General features: G+C 43.3%; 1 protein-coding gene across 4 annotated transcripts in view; it reads right to left on the minus strand.

Moving 5' to 3' along the window:
* The window catches only part of LOC122768544 (chemokine-like protein TAFA-1), a 148,159-nt gene extending 131,709 nt beyond the window's left edge, over positions 1–16,450 (minus strand). For all 4 annotated transcript variants that reach the window (XM_044024616.1, XM_044024615.1, XM_044024613.1 and 1 more), the window contains exons 1-2: positions 16,255–16,450; positions 13,032–13,168 (exon numbers count right to left, since the gene is read on the minus strand). In XM_044024616.1, the coding sequence (XP_043880551.1) occupies positions 13,032–13,155 (124 nt within the window). In that variant the 5' untranslated portion in view covers positions 13,156–13,168; positions 16,255–16,450. The remainder of the gene's footprint in view (positions 1–13,031; positions 13,169–16,254) is intronic.
* Between the last annotated feature and the right edge of the window lie 427 nt (positions 16,451–16,877).

Genomic DNA, 16,877 nt, shown 5'->3' on the forward strand with positions numbered 1-16,877 from the left:
AGGAAAGAAAACCAGCCTGTCAGGCACTCTCAAGTGCTAAATAATATTTCCTCGCAAATACTCGCCGCCTGCTTTCCCAAGGCGATTCACGTTAAACATGTCTTTTTTTGGCAACGCCACAGAGGGAACTGATCTATAGAGGAATCTGTGAGTAAGAAGATCCAAAGCAAATGAGCTAACAAGCAGACGGGATGTCAGGAGAACCACAAAGATCGGAAAGTTAGGAAGTAAAGTTTATTTATACAGATAAAAATCACAAAGTGCTTGTGCGGGCTTCGATAAAATACTACAGCAAGGAAAAATAGTTTTCAAAACCGGGAAGAACGGTCCACGCGATTCTTAAAACGGGTTCATGAAGAATCTTTGTTCTGGTGACTTTAGAGCAAATCACCTGTGTCAGGTTTAAATTAGATCTGGATTTTAAACAAGGTTAAAAAGGAGATCATTTGACCATAAAAGGGTCAGAAAATGTCCTGAAATCTAAATGTTTTTGTCCATTTTTCCACAATAACTTCCAATATCCAGCAGTTATTTACAATTGACTGCACGTTAAAATACTGTTTTATCAATTTGAAATGGAGTAAATGAACAACAACAACAGATGCTGCGTGTTTGGAACAGTATGAAACTGTGTTTACTATAAGAGTTTTTCAGTCTTTGTATGTGCAGGTGTTCTTCCCACTCTCACAGACGCTGATGTTCCAGGTTCTTGAGTACAACTACCGTAATAACCACACGTTGGCTTTGACGTGCAACTTCTCACCAAACTGTCGTCAGCGATGCGCTCGGTGTTAAAGGGTTAACAAAGGGTTAATACTAAAATCTTAAGTCAAATCGATTGTGCTGCCTCCGCGGTTCAAAGCTACTTTACTCTAAAAATAAGAAGTAGGAGATAGTTTGTGTGTGTGTGTGTGTGTGTGTGTGAGAGGCGGTGAAATCTCCGCTGGGTCATTAGGTAACAGACAGACACACACAGGTGTCACCTCATCCTTCATCCTCAGGCACAGAGCACAGAGCTGCGAGGGCATCGAGCATCATGAACCTGACGTGTGCTGCACATACTGATGCTCATTGTCCCGCACATGTACTGTACAAGTGACTGGCACGTTTATTAATAATAACAATAATAATAATAATAATAATAAAACACAGATTCAAAGATACGATGTCCTGTCTGTCCTGACATTTAGCTTCATCCATTTCACGTGTCGCACACACACACACACACAGCGACTGTGACACCTCAAGCTGACGTCCATTATGAGAGCGCGCGCTGTCAGACGAGGATCAGATAAGACGCTACGCAGCGCTGCCTCGTATAGATTCATTCAGACGCGACAGACAAGACAAATAGACCCGAGCTAATGCTGACGGAGCAGCGCGGCTGGGAGACGTAGACACGCGTTCCATCATTCCCTCTGACAAGCACGGACATATTTAAGCAGGAGGATTTTTCTTTGCCCATTATTCCAGACCTCCTGTAATCCATTCACTGCGACGACACGGCAAGTCACCTTGGCAACCGATTACATATACACGCGTCTTATGAGGAAGAAAGAAACATTCAGTGAGCGTATGTAAGTGTTTAGATTGAGAAATGAGGCCTCAGAACAAACACTGGCATATTCAGAGACACTGTGAAGTTGGCTGGTAATTATCTGTGATGTTGTTGTTGTTGTTGTTGTTGTTGTTGTGTTACAGCAGTGGCATCTTTGCCTCTTTCTTCTTCTATTTCCTTTTAAATCACTTTCTCTTTTAGCCTTCATGCCACAGCACCTTGTTGTCGTTCTTGGTGTTTTTATTCAAATGTGATCAAATGTAAGAAATAATCACCACATCAAGTCCACAATTTCAGAATTCAATTCCAAATCCTCCTGGAGGCTTTCAAGGCCCTCCACAACCTCACCTGTCCGTATCTCACTGACTTCCTCCTCCTCCTTTAATTGTTCAGTTATTTTATTGTTCGCCTCAGTAAAGTGTCCTTGAGTGTTTGAAAGGCACTTTTTAATAAAATGTGTTATCATTATTATTATTATTACAATAATAAAATGGCTTGAATTTTACCTTAAAAGGCAAAAAAACAAGGCTTTTCACATTAAGCTAGGCTAAGCTAAGCTAAGTTAACGTGTAAGTCACGGATGAAGGCGTAGAGAGGACTTTCCAGAAGGTTTTTTTAAAGGTGCAGTGACACCTGTGTCTTGATGACTTTACAATATTCAGCCATTCACACGTTCATACAGCTCGTCTACTATCACACATGGTTTATGCACATTCACGCGCTGCTGTCACGGGCGTCAGGAGCAACGTGAGGTTAAGTGTCTTGCCCAGTGACAGGAATCGAAACCCACAACCTTCCAGTTGAAAGATGACTGGCTCCGCCACGTTTATCCTCAATTTAAAATGTTTATTTGTGGGCTGCAAACTCTGCCAACTCGGTTTTTGTTCCGTTACTCAAACACAGCAACTGCCACACCTGAAAAGCCTCAGTATCCCTCTCAAAAACGTCTCAACCAGAGGAGAAGAAGAAGTGATCATGGTTTGGTAGTTTGTGTTGCTGCTGCTGCTCTAGAGAAGACACACTTTTACCTTCAGTCTCCACCTGTTGTAACTAAATATGTTGTGTTGTTTGTGTCTTTTGTACGTGCATTAAAGACTGTAACAGACACTTTGGCAACCTTGTTTAGACTTTATTTTAGAATCAATTAGTTGTTTGTTCCATTTAATGTTGACATGTTGACAAAGATTATTCAGTGTTAGTGATTCCTTTGTTAAATAAAGCAGGAACGAGCTTGCCCTGCAGTAAAAGTATATAGTTGATATCAAATATTGAGCAAAACCACATGAACCTAAAAGACACAATTCTACCAACAAATAAAATGTCTAAATGTGAAAGAGAAATAAATCATTTCAGTCCTCCATGAAGCCAGAAAACAACGAAAGAAAAGACAAACCAATGAAGCTCGACGTGTTTTCTTTGGCTGTTTCCCTCTGAATTGGGACGAGGAAATAATACCAAACACACTCACCACTTAAACCTCTACAAAACAACAGTGAGTTGCTTTTGAAAGAGCATTAGTGGAATGATTAAGAACGACTCATTTGACTGCCACTGGGTAAATGAGTTGCTCGGGGAAAGAACTGCAGAGTCCTCTGCAAACAAAACACTGGGTGAGTAACGTTTGTCCCCCGCAGTGGTTTTAAAAGACGCCGCGAGCTCGCTTCCTTCGCTGCATCACAATTATCTGGCAGCGTCTCCGCTCCATTAGCACACGCGCCAGTAGTAAAGGGCTTCAGGGGCTTCAAGATGTGATGAGATAAGACAGTAGGAATAAAGAAGATGATGATATATATATGACACAGTAACTTTTTAATGCTTTGTTTATCCATGTATTCATCTGAAAGGTATACAGTTGGGGCGGAGCCAATGGAGCCAAAAGAGAGTGATATTATTTGCCAATTTGTTTGGCAAAATTGATTGTATCTTTATTTTATGTCATTTAAAACATCTGCTCATAGAGCTTTGACTAAAAGGTTGGAAAAAAATCCTCAAATTAGTTTGGGGGCCCCAAAAAGAGTCTCCAACGACCCATCTGTGGGTCCCTGCCCAGTCTTTGGGACAAATCAGGCGTTTCGTATAGAAATAAAGGTGTCAGTCACACCTGAAGGGTTTCGGCCCCTGGAATTCTAAATATTAAATATCGTAGAAATAATAGATATAGAATAATGTGTTTAACTCATGTATGTCTATATTATGATATCAAGTCACACTCCTGATTGAATATGTGATATTGTGTGATATTGTGTGTGTTTTCTGGCTTTTGCACCTGAACCGACACAGAAACGAGAGAACGTGACTATAAACACAGAGAATCCGCACACATGCCGTTTAAAGTTTGGACTCGTCTGAATCTCTTCACTTTATTAAAGAATCATGGGGCGAAACGAGCCACCTGTTGTAAACAGCACCTGTGCGCTCACTGCCTGACATAATTACCCCAGATCAGACCGGAGTGAGATCTAATCTGTGACCGTCTACGTGCACTCGGGGGATTACGGAGACAACGCCGCAGAGTGCATTCACTTAAAGGCTCGTGGCGAGAAGTGAATAAACACACCGGTGACAGGAAATCAGACCCAACAGAAAAACTACTTAGCGGCGTAACTGGCTGTTCACTTAAACCGCGGCTCCAATCACTAACGATTATTTATCCTGTGGATTATTTTCTTCATGAAGTTCTTGTTGGTGTTTGGTCAGTGAATGACTTTTACTGGTTTATTTACGAGTAAATATTCACATTTAAGACAGCAGCCCGTGGCAGCCCGTGGACAAGTGGAAAGGGAACTTGACTTGTAACCAGAAGGTCGCCTGTTCAAATCCCCACCCGGCCAAAAAAAAAGGGCTGGGGTACCCCTGAGCAAGGTACCCAACCCCCCAATGCTCCCCGGGCGCCACTCAGTGTGGCAGCCCACTGCTCCTAATTCTAGGATGGGTCAAAATGCAGAGGAATACTTTCCCTAAGGGGATTAATAAAAAAACTAACTAACTAAGAAGCTCAAAGAACTCAAGAAACCGATCGAGTCCATCATTAAAATAGTTCATCTAAAAAAGATAATCTTTCCAGGACCAATTCAAGGACTGAATGTGCTGACACAGCTTAAGATGGGAGAGCGTCTTCGTCCATGAGGGATTTAAGCGGTTGTCCTTTTTGGGACAATCTTAGTCAAAGTCTTGGTGAGTGTCTTTTTTGGTGAGACAGATCTTGGACTTTTCATTTCCCCCGGCATCGTGTCATCATTTTGTTCTTTCTCTTTGTTTCACTTTTTATCTCACGTCAACGGCAGAGAGACAGTGGACAGTGTCCACAACACCGCGCGTGTCTTTCTTGCACCAAAGTCAAGCACTTTCAATGACCCATGTCTATTTAGTTTAAAGAGTGCATAAGTGTTAGCATGTGTGGCTAAATAGATACATTACAGTTATACTAAGTTTAATAAAAGTGTAATTTATAAAGCATTAGCTCATGTACGTATGCATAAAAGGTCACCAGGTCCACAGGCTGCTTCTTCCTTGATAACTGAACATTTCCCTGAGGTATTTATGGTCTCTATCTCTTGTTTCGAGTCTTCTCCAGTGCAGCGTGATGTCCATTCATAAGCACAGCACATGGTGCGAGTGAAAACAGTCAAGTTCAGGCTTCAAACTGGCCGTCGCTGCAGCAGAATCAGAAGAACTCACGCTCGTCAGCCACTCGTCTGCTTATTTACCTTTTGACTAAAAGTAAACACCTGTGCGATGAAAGAAAAGCAGCTGTGGATCAGCAGGGAGGACGGAGAGCGGCTTATATTTCAAGGGAAAGGTCGGCAGTTCGATCCCCAGCTCATCTTGTCTGCATGCTAATGTGTCCTTGGGCAAGACACTTACAGAGCAGGCAGACTGTGAATGAATGGGTGAGAGAAAAAGAAGAAGAAAGAACTGCATGTAGAGATATATAATAATAAATAGTGTGAATGGATGAATGACAATACTGTAGTGTCCATCAAACGTCATTATCACCACAATGTTTCTTACATCGATGCAAACACACACACACACAAACATTATTTTAAATTTCTGAAGATGATGAAATGAAGTTGAGAGCAAACTGCAGTACCACTGAGACAAAAAGGGGGCGACAGAGAGCAGGACTGTAGCTAAACCAGTTCTATGTTTGTATGAGTATTTTCACTTCTCTACATGTTTGTTAAAAAAGTATTTACTTTTTAATATTCTGTACAAACAGTGACGTTTATGTGCTTTGGTCCCCACTAAAGTGTGTGTGTGTGTGTGTGTGTGTGTGTGTGTGTGTGTGTGTGTGTGTGTGTGTGTGTGTGTGAGTGGAGACTGCTGCTGAATTTTACACGATTTAAAAACCAAATTTTTGAAACACTTAGCGACTTTTTTAATCATTCAAATTTGGCGTGGCGGTTAATGACACATTTTTTCATTGCTTTCTGTGCACTTTAACCATTTTAGTAATCACTGCAATTATCGACTGGTAGACTACGCATGGCTCACTATTATCACCGTTCGCTGGTTGTTAATACGCCATTAGAAAACAGGTGAGAGCGACATGAACTGAACACAGAATGTGCTGCATGTGTAGGAATAAAGAGAGAGAATGTATAACCTCCAGTCCGGAGGGAACATCTGATTTTGTGTGAAGTAAAAAGTCAAGGAATGGCTCACATGCCAATTCAACCTCCACTCCTCTTTTTCCTCCTCGCGCTGCCCATAAAACGCAGTGTAATAGGATTCCTAAGCTTTTCCAGTGACTGCTTCCACTATCACACAGACATTTAAGTGCACTAATCCATGACAAATTGTCTCATCTGATCCATGACAAATCGTCTGAGAGGCCGATAGAGACGAGGAGATGAAGGGAGGGAGGCGGAGAGAGAGAGAGGAGGAGGAGGAGGAGGCCATGCAGGCGCGAAACGAGGGCTCCTCAGCACCTGAATGATCAGCCAGTTATTGCCCCGTTTTTCAGAAAGGTTGCTTTCATTACCTCAAAGGACATGCTCCGTGATATAAGGAGAGGGAAAGAGAGAGATCTCCAGGCTAATCCCACACTTTTCAGAGCAATTATAATCCCATGTGGAGGTAGATTATGGGATCTGAGCTCCGCCGGATTTGTGTACGTCGTGTTTACAAAATGAACGTTTCCAATTAAATTTTCTGTCACATAGAATGGACGACGTGTATCCGTGCACAGTTTGATTTAGAGCCGACGGAGTCAGAAAGACGCAAACCAGCAACATGTTTCCACAAAAGCAAATGCTACCCAATCTGGGATTATAAGCCAGAGAAGTGAGCCCCTGAGCACAGACGCAGTACATCAAAAATATCTTTCAATTTTAAATGTTCCAACAGCTGCTACACAGCTCTAGTATCATTAGTAATAATAGTAAAACTATAATGGTGTGATTGAGTCTTAGTTATTAGTTAAATGGACTAAACTAAACTGAACTAAAATGGACACTTGAGTAAAAGTACATGTCACCAGAAAATGACTTGGATAGAAGTTGAAGTCACTATTACTGAAGTAAAAGTCTACATTTCCTGTACTTCAGTGTCAAAAGTTCCACTATACTATATGTGTCCATGTGTCCTTGTGTCCATGGGCAAGACACTTGACACACTTTCTATCCCCCACCTCTCCTCTCCTCCTGTCCTCCATGTTGTCCTTTCACCCCAACCTGTCTTGGCACATGGCTGCACATCTTTGAGTCTGGTTCTGTCTTCTGTTTTTTCTCTCCACTGATGCCTCTCGTGTGTTTCTGTGCTCTCGATGATGTTGTCCATGTACAGAACCTTGAGATAATGTGTGTGCTGCACTGTATGAATGGGTGTTTGAGTGGTAGATTAGTGCTATATAAATACAGACACTAGCGAGGGGACGATACCGATATCACAAACAGCCTCAAACATGACGCAGATTTTACATTTCTATCTGTCCGATATCCGATCCAAGTAATGTAGACCAGTATCAGACCGGTACCGACTCCCATCCCCAACACGAGACCATGTACCAGCCCTTCTTCTTTTTCTGGTTTTATTTGGTAATAACTAGTAATGAAGACAGTTAGGGGAAATGTAGTGGAGTAAAAGTACAGCTACGTGAATAACAGAGTTATTTGGCTTCAGGACCTGGATCTGGATAAACCCGGTCAGTAATCCATCAAACCACTTCTTCTCTCGCCCACTTTACAGGGAACGAATGATTGAGATGTAATCCATTTGAGTGACTTGTAATTTAATTGAATATTCTCTCACCACGAGTCCTCGCACTAATTAGTCCCGGCCGTCAAACGTGGCTGTAAATAAAGATTTCATTTAACGGCACAGCACTGACGACACAGTGTGGACGCATGTGTCGTCCACACTGTGAAAGCTTACACCTCCACAGAAGAAGAAAATGGAAAAATGATATGTTTGTGCCTATTTTACATTTTACACCAGAATTTTCAGTGAATGTTTTTTTTCTCCAGACAGACGGATGCACAGCTTCACACTGAAGAGTCCAGACGAGTATTTAAACATATCTCTGCCACGCAGCAGGTTTGATGCCCGTGTGAACAAACCGCTCCGCGTGAGACGCTCGCCGCCGCTCATGAAACGACACGTTTGACAAAGGTGGAAGTGAAACGCCCGCGTTAGAGCGCTGTGTTTGAGCCGTCCGTGAACCACGTGACCCCCACCCCCACCCCCGTTCATACCTGACATTAACCACCATCACAAGTTCTGTATGTGTGTGTCCACACTCCTCTGAGACACAGCACATTCACCGCAGCCACTGGTGATCACATGATTTCTTTGTTAAAAACAAACATTAAAGACGACTCATTTTGCTTTGTGGCTAAAAAAAGAAAGATTATCATCTGGACATTTTATGACATTTCATGAGCAGACATAGAAACCTCTTAATCCATGAAGAGAACAATCTGCAGATGACTAGATTACGGTGAAAAGTGGCAACTTTAGCGCTTTATCCACATGCAATCTGATCAGCGAGGACGGGGCGGATGCTAACGCCATCATAACAACACAAAGCGAGTGTTGTCATATTCAGACTGCCCCTCTGGGCATTGATACATAATCCACACCAAGAACAGGGGTAAATGAATACAGCACCGGGGTAAATTATTGACAATCCTCTACTACAGTGAGGAGACGTGGCATTAGCAGACGCAGCAGTGAACTGACACTCGTGCTCTTCACTGACAGTGGCCTGGTTCATGTGGACTGGAGCTACGGCGAGTGTGTGTGTCTCTCTGTGTGTGTGTGTGTGTCTCTGTGTGTGTGTGTGTGTCACATCCAGCTCATCTGTCAGTGTAGCGGATTATTCCTTGAGATTCCAGAATTGGCTGCCCACAATCAGGCCGCCATCAATCTTCAGCCACATGAGCTGGGACACAGAGGGGGGAACGTGCCACGCTGAGGCTCATGGAGGGGGAAACAAGCCAGAGCTGCGCTGCCACGGCACACGTGGTGCGACGTGGCGCCGCTTCCTGGAGCAGCCGGGCCACTCATTACTCAATCTCCGCCTCGCCGCTGCTGACGACTACGATTTGTCACAGAAACGTTAAATAAAAATACAGAGAAGGTTTTTTTCTCACAGTTTGAGGCAGATGAGGATTAAATCTGAGCCTAAAATCAACACTGACTTGTCACCATCCAAAAAGACTTGTTTCTTACAAAATCCCTGAGATTACAAACGATATCTCAGTATCTTTAGGCTGCGTCCTATAATATAATATATGTCCATGTAAAGCTGCTGTGACAGTGGCAACATTTATAAATACGACAATAAATATACATTTCTGTGCTTTAGCTCTGTTACCTTGAATCTTACATTTTTTACATAAATTCTGCTGCAACACAAATAATATGAGTTTAAATCGAAGAAGAGTTTTATATAAATTTCACATTATTTTTTACTTCACTTTTTTTTTCAAGGTCAGCTTTCACTTTAGATTTAAGAATAATGACTCTAAAAAAGTGTTTTCTATGATAATTGTTTACAACATGTACTGTATGTTGTTGTTTTTAATTAACACTGAACACACACAACAATAAGAAATGGAAAAATAAATCAAATTTACATCGTCATAGATGTTATAATATTTGACTTAATGCCTGATTAGCATTAGCACAGTAACACTCTTTAAGACCAGGGGGAAAACGTCATCACGATATGACAGCGGTTCAAATCTACGACGATATCTTACTCCTGTCACGATATTGCTAATAATAATAATCAATATTTTGATTCCACTTCAGAAGACAACAAACACTTTTAAAGAAGACACTACGTCATAATTCAACATTTAAAGCTGTTAATATCGTCAGACACAGTTTCATCATCTCACAGAAACTAAAATGTGATTATAGTGAACAACAAAGCACAGAAAAAAAACCCCAGTGGATTCTTTCACGGGGAGACGTCTCCATTTTACCCCCCGCCCGGCCCCGCCCGCCCCGTCCTACATAGCCGTGTCTATTTATATCTGAGGGCTGTGGCCTCAGTGAAACCAGAGAGCTTCTCAAATTATAAAATCAATTCTAATTCAAATATTCATCATACCATTTCACTTCTGAGAGAGCAGTTCTGGTTAAATCAGTTAACGCCACTCGAGCGCCTGAGTAAGATTGATGTCGGCCTAATCCTGTGAGAGAAATAAAAAAATAACATGACATACAGTAAATTGTACAGAAAATACAGCAGAGTTTGAGGTTTTTTTTTTTAAGCGCCCTCTTGTCAAATATCATAAAACATCCCATTAAAACTTGACTGTCAGCACCAATCACAGCTGTCATACATCACAGCTCTGTTTAATTAAAAAAGAAAAAAACAAGTTTTCCGTACGAGCTGGAGTTACAGTGTGAATGTGAGAGGATTAAAATTATATTAGGATTATATCCAGAGTGTCGTTAAACAACACGGAGCGTCACGCTGTTTCACCTTCCCCAGCGTTCTTCAGACCTCGTGTTCACACCGCTCTCACATTTAACCGCTCTCACGTTAACATTACAAAGGCCCATAAATCATCACTGTGACGGAAATTTGAGATATGCTACAATCATGTTTGTTTCATCCACACCAGTGGTTCCCAACCACTTTTCCTTGAAGCCCCGCCCCCTCTGACTTGTGTCCAGGACAAACCAGAACCCCGAATAAAAACTGTCCAGTGCTTCCATAAAATCAAAACCAAGGTCACTCCAGCGATACTGCCTACAGTCTTTGGTACTTTGCGATCAGGTTTAGCCGCTAACTGACCCGAGGAGACTTGCTTATTACGCAGTCATGGTCACTGAAGTTCAGAGGTCACAGATGTTGGACCAAAAACATCTGATGATCCAATAGAGATGCACAAATATGGAGACAAAGCTCTGCGGGCCCCCATGTGTTCCCTGGTGCCCCTCACCCAGGCTCTTTTTAAACCATGTACATCCCCTGGTTTATACAGCAGAACAGTATTTCTGATTTTAGTACCACCAGAATCACGTACGACTGGTGGTACCACAGTTTGAGAACCATGGCTCGAGATGGTGTAGAAATGTGTGGAATGAACACCTAGGCCGGCCTTTTTTTGGCGTGAGTGAGTTGAATAAAACCCACTCAGAAATCAATTAAAGTTGCTAACATGCTAACGTTTTGGCGAAGTCGGAACACGGGTCAGATTAGACCGAGCACTGGAGGAAGTTTCATTTTAATCCAGTTGGTAAACCGTAAAATAAAAAGTGGACGCGGTTTTCTGAGAGGCAAAACAAACGCATCATCTTTGTTTCATGTTACCGGGAACAACATTTAGAAAAATGGAAACATATTCTATAGAATCCAGTGACTTTGAGACCATTGACGCCTCAGCAAAGTTTATAATTTGAGAAGTTGAAGCTAATTTGAACACAGAGCAGTGGAAGTATTCCAATCATGGCGTTAAAAAGAACAAACATCAGCTCCCGAGTCCGTGACACGTGTCAGCGAGTGGCGTGCCGGTGCACATGTGCGATCCCTCCATGGCGTGAGAGTCGATCCGTCTGACGGGAAGAACCGTGACTCGAGAGCTGCACTCGTGGCGGTGAGCGGTGGAGAGGAGGGGGAGTATTTCTTCCTCCCCGTTCGTCTCCTTTGGGACGCCTGCATTATTCAGACAGACACTTACTGAGCTTTGCACTTCCTCGTGCTCTGAGCGCGACTCGCTAACCAGTCAAATAACGACAGAGGGAGCAAACAAGAGAACTGGAGGCGAGCTTTTAAAACATTCACTCCAGGTTCTCTGTCGCTCTTGTTCCAATTAAAGGGAACTGAGAGACTTGTTTTCATTACACGCTTCTGGCACCACACGGTGTGTGTTTTGCTTTTCCATCAGAGACAGTTCCTGGCACCTGGTCCTTGTTTTAGAACCTGCTCTGACCAGGTGAGCCGACGTTCCACACAAGAATCCAAGCCAACAACGCCGGACTGTAGATCAGTTAAAAAGACTTAAGAAAATCCCTTAAATCCCTTAAAACATTAACGTTAATCGCCAACATTTAGAAAGGAAATGTCCAAAAATCTGCCATCGTGAGCGTGAATCACGACCCAACGTTCAGTGAAGTTTTTAAATCAACTGATTCTAATGAAAAACAGCTGCTTTCATGCGAGTAAAGCTAGAACTGTATCATGGAAAAGAGCCATTTGAGAACTTTCTATTACAATTGTTTTGGTTTTCTCCTCCTGCTGTTTCAATTATTATCCTTTAGCTTACACACACACACACACAGAGCAAACGATAGCATCAGAGTTTCACAGCTGCTTTGCTTCCGCGGAGCACGAGCAGGTTCAGCATGGGAGTCACAATCATTGTTAAAAAAAACAAACTTAAAGAAAGCCAAATAAAAGGTTGCACTCCCACATACACCATACCGACACACACACAACACTGCTGAGCTTTTCTATAATCAGACAATGAATCAGCCCCCCAACCCCTGCCCCGACAGAGCACGGAGGCATTGAAGCTTCATTGCACAACGTTTCCAGAGCAAAAGAGGGAAACATAATTGTCACAGTCATCAAAGCTCCCTTGGTAACCAGCACAGAAACGGCTTTTTGAAAATTGTCCAGAATTCTTCACCGCACACAGAAATGATGTCCGCACCTGCTCACTCGCATCGGACAGGGATTCATTCACACACCCCGCAGCAGGACATGTGACTGAACGAGGGCGGGGTTATTAATTACACGTGTATCTAACTCAACCAATCACACAGCAGCAACTGTGCATTTAGTCATGAAGACGTGGTCAAGACAAGCATCTCAAACGTTCAAATCGAGTGAGGAAAAGAGGATTTAAGGGATTTTGTTTGGAACCGGTCAATCACCACACTACACCTCACTGCTGTGTCACATGATTCTGAGCTCCGGGTCCAGACTCGTGCACTCGTCACCACTGGTTTCCCGTGAAGCTGCGAGTCTGTCAGAGGCGGCGGCGGCGGCGGCGGCGACACTTACCCAGGGTGAGGATGTCTGTGCGGCCGGGCCGGGCCACGTGGTGCTGCTGGATGGTCTGGTACAGGGTGGCCTGGCACAGCAGCAGGAAGCCCAGGCTAATCCACATGGCCAACAACCAGGACATGGTGAGGCTGAGTCTGCAAGAGCGAGACAGAGAGAGAGAGAGAGAGAGACAGTTACATCCAAAACTTGAAAGTTACGGTTCTAAACAAAAGTACGCGACATCCGTTTCTGCTCACGCGCCATTGCTTTATCCTCCACACTGAGCTGTGACGGAGGGCGATGGGCGGAGTCACACCCTGGACGCAGGGACACACACAGAGACAAACAACCACTCACTCTCACGGGCAATTTACATGTTGATGGACTGTGGCAGGAAGCCGGAGGAAGACTCTGATGTGTCTGATAATCCCTCACATTATAGGAGATAATCTGTTCAAATCAGCCTAAAACCTGCAGACCGAAATCTGGCCAATCGTCCTCGAGTGTGGGGGGGCGGGGCTTAATAGAGCCTGTCGTTGGAAAGTATTTACACCAACATGAAACCAATTTGGTTACATTTGTTTACATTTATGTGCCTGAGAATGTCCTCTGAATAACATCAAAGGAAAATGACAACAACAACAACAACAACAACAACGACGACAACAACAACAACAACAACAACAGTGCTGATACAAGGCTCAGAGTGATGATGAAACACTTCATAACATCAGGAAATGCAGGCTGTGTTTTTTCTGTGTCAGTCTGGTCGTTTTATAACAAGCTTTATATTTTTATCGTGCACAAAAACAACAACAACAACAACAACAACAACAAGAGCCACTCACAGAATCACTGTAACACACACACACACACACACACACTTTAAACAAAGCCTTATCCCTATAACCCTTAACCACGAACCCTAACCTGAACCAGTTCCTCAGAGATGAGGTTCTGCCGCATCAGGATCAGGTTTTTGTCTCCATGAGGACGACTGGTCCTGACAGGGTCAGTGTTTATCTCAGGTATACAAAAGGTATAAACACACACACACACACACACACACATCTGCAGATGAACTCAGTGCTAACATGGCTAATGTGAGCTCACCTCAAATAACAAAGAGGGAAATGTAAACTGGACATTTAGAAAACACAAGACCTTGACGCTTTTATTATTCACTGCATGAAATCGCACACAGGCTTTTGAGTGCACTCGCCTTTGTATTTGTTCACTTTTCACCGAGATTTAATCCCATTACGCTGATCAGTAGAGAGAGAGAGAGAGAGAGAGGGAGAACGTCATCTACACGTCCGTGTGCCAGCTTCATTTTTAATCTCTGCAGTTTCTAATGTTACATAAACGTACCAATAACAATAATAGACATAACGAGTGTGAGTGTAAGGTCAACAGTTAATCTGTTAATTCATAGTTTATTGAAGTTACTGTCAACTATTTTTGACTTTTCAGCTTCTAAAATGTGAATATTTTGTGAGAACATCATTATTTAGAGGTTTTACGAAACAGCAATCATCATTTTATATAATTTCTCTTTTGTCATGTTATGGACTAAACCATTAATCTGGAACATAATCCACAGATAATATTTATATATATTCAGGGATACAAAGTGCCCTGACATGTTGGATGTAAACAGTGTGAGTGTAATCTCCTCTAAATGTTGGATTCAGACGTTAATGATGCGGCGCCTTTCATCCGCTGACTGATGCCAGTCTCTAGGAATCAGGGCAGCAAATTCTCCCCAGTGTGTGATGCCAAAAAAAGATACTTGGCCAGTTTCTGATTTTGAAGTAACATTACCAACACTTATGGTCTGTCTCTGGTGGCTCTATTAATACTAAATACACTAAAAGAGGTCATGAAAACACTGCATTTTGTATGAAAAGACTGTTTTTTTTGTTCACTTACAGCATTTATCAAGCTTTTCAGAGCAAAATGGGCAAATTTGCATCAATAAGTAATAATCACTGTTTAATCCAACACTGTCTACTTTGATTCTAAGAAAGAACATGAAGGTTTTAGGATGAATTTGACATTTAAAGACTGGACAAAAGTTTCCACACACACACTCACTACATGTTCATTATTGCTCATCTGGGATTAAACTCCACAACTAACTATCACCCAACGTGTCCACGCGCACCCTCGGTGACATTGACGCTGATTAAAATTCAGCGAAAATTACGCATCTAATTATGAGCAGCACGCTGCAAATCCCCCGCACCTCTGCACCAAATCCAACATAATCCACAGATCTTTGGAGGGAATAAATATGAACGCTCTCCCCCTCACACACACACACACACGCGCGCGGCCATAATGAGCGTGTGCGTGTGTGTCGACTGCATATTAAAACACGCTGCGTGAGCTCCTCACGCGTGACAGGGAAAAGCAGTCTCGCTGTAAATAGTGTGTGGTTCTCAGCAGCAGCGTTTCAGTGGAGGGGCGAGAAAAAGACGCACGGGAGACTTTGATTAAAAACGAGCCAGCGTGAATCCGCGAGTCATTTTAAGAACATCAACACATGAGGGAGGAGGAGGAGGGGGAGGAGGGAGAAGAGGAGGAGGGAATCTAACCCACAGCCGTTCACACAAGAGCTGCTTTCAGGAAAACAGGAGAACGTTTCTGAGCTCATCCTCCTGTGCGTAATTGTGAGATCCAGCGGTGTCTCGTGAGCTGACGCGCACTTGCAGGTGCGGCGCAAACTGCCTCTGCACCTGCTTCTAACTCACTCACTCACTCACTCATTAACTTCCACTCGTTTTGTTTCCTGCTCTTTATTTTCACTAACTCCAGCAGTGACTCCGGCACAAATGTAGCAGACAAACATGGCTGCAACTTCCTTTACTCTATAACAGTATTTATATATAAGAAGAAGTCATCACGTCTGTTTGACTCTATGTCCCCGTGTGAATAACGTGAAGCACTGGGACGCTTCACACACTAGTTTAATTCCATGTTTTCACGTCTTTGACACATTTTCTTCTCCACATGAGAACAGACATGTAATAAAATATACTTTTCCCCCTCGTCTCCTGAACAGCTGTAGACGACGAGATAATAAATAACACACAGTCCATCCAAAGATGGTGAAAATGGACCTGACTTTAAAAAGCAAAACTCTGACAATGAGATGAAATGAGATGAAGTTGTGCTAAATCCACCTCCTCAACAGCAGAGGTACAGTATTCCTGGAAAGTCTCACACCCTTCCTTACCTGAGTGTTCTGGAGAAAAGAGGAGGCTCAGTCAGAACCAGCAGCGCCTGTCTGTCTGCACAGCAGACTCACTCTTCTGTGGTAAATCCATCCATACTTTAGAGCCAGAGATTCCTGCTGAAAAATTCCAGTACAAACAGCACAGCACACAAAAAATATTCCCTCCTGTGGACTCCTGCTCCTGCTCCTGCTGCTGCTCCTCCTGCTGCTGCTCCTGCTGCTGATGCTGCTGCTGGTGCTCACTTCCTTTCCTTTTATTTCTCTTAATCCTGTGACAGTCACCAAAGGCAAAAACACAGCCAGGAGTGTTTGTCACAAAGTGGTCAGGGTTGGAGGGAAGAGGACGCTGAAGATGCCACTGCTGTATCAGCCACACAAGTGCAACCTGTCTCCTCCTCTCCTCCCTTGAAAAGTCCTGTCTCTCTCTCTCTCTCTCTCTCCTCCTGTCAGTGCAACTCCTGTGCTGTGATGACAGGGAGCTGATTTGCCTCCCCCTCCTCTCCCTCCTCTTCCTCCTCACTTGTCGTCTTCTTTCTCACGCGTGCGGCGGAAGGCTCCGGCGGAACGACTGCTCTGTCTGCTCTTGGCTGCTTCCCCCCATTGAGAAGCTGTGCTGCTGTGTG

The sequence above is a fragment of the Solea senegalensis genome, linkage group LG4 (assembly GCF_019176455.1).
Source record: "Solea senegalensis isolate Sse05_10M linkage group LG4, IFAPA_SoseM_1, whole genome shotgun sequence".
NCBI lineage: Eukaryota > Metazoa > Chordata > Actinopteri > Pleuronectiformes > Soleidae > Solea > Solea senegalensis.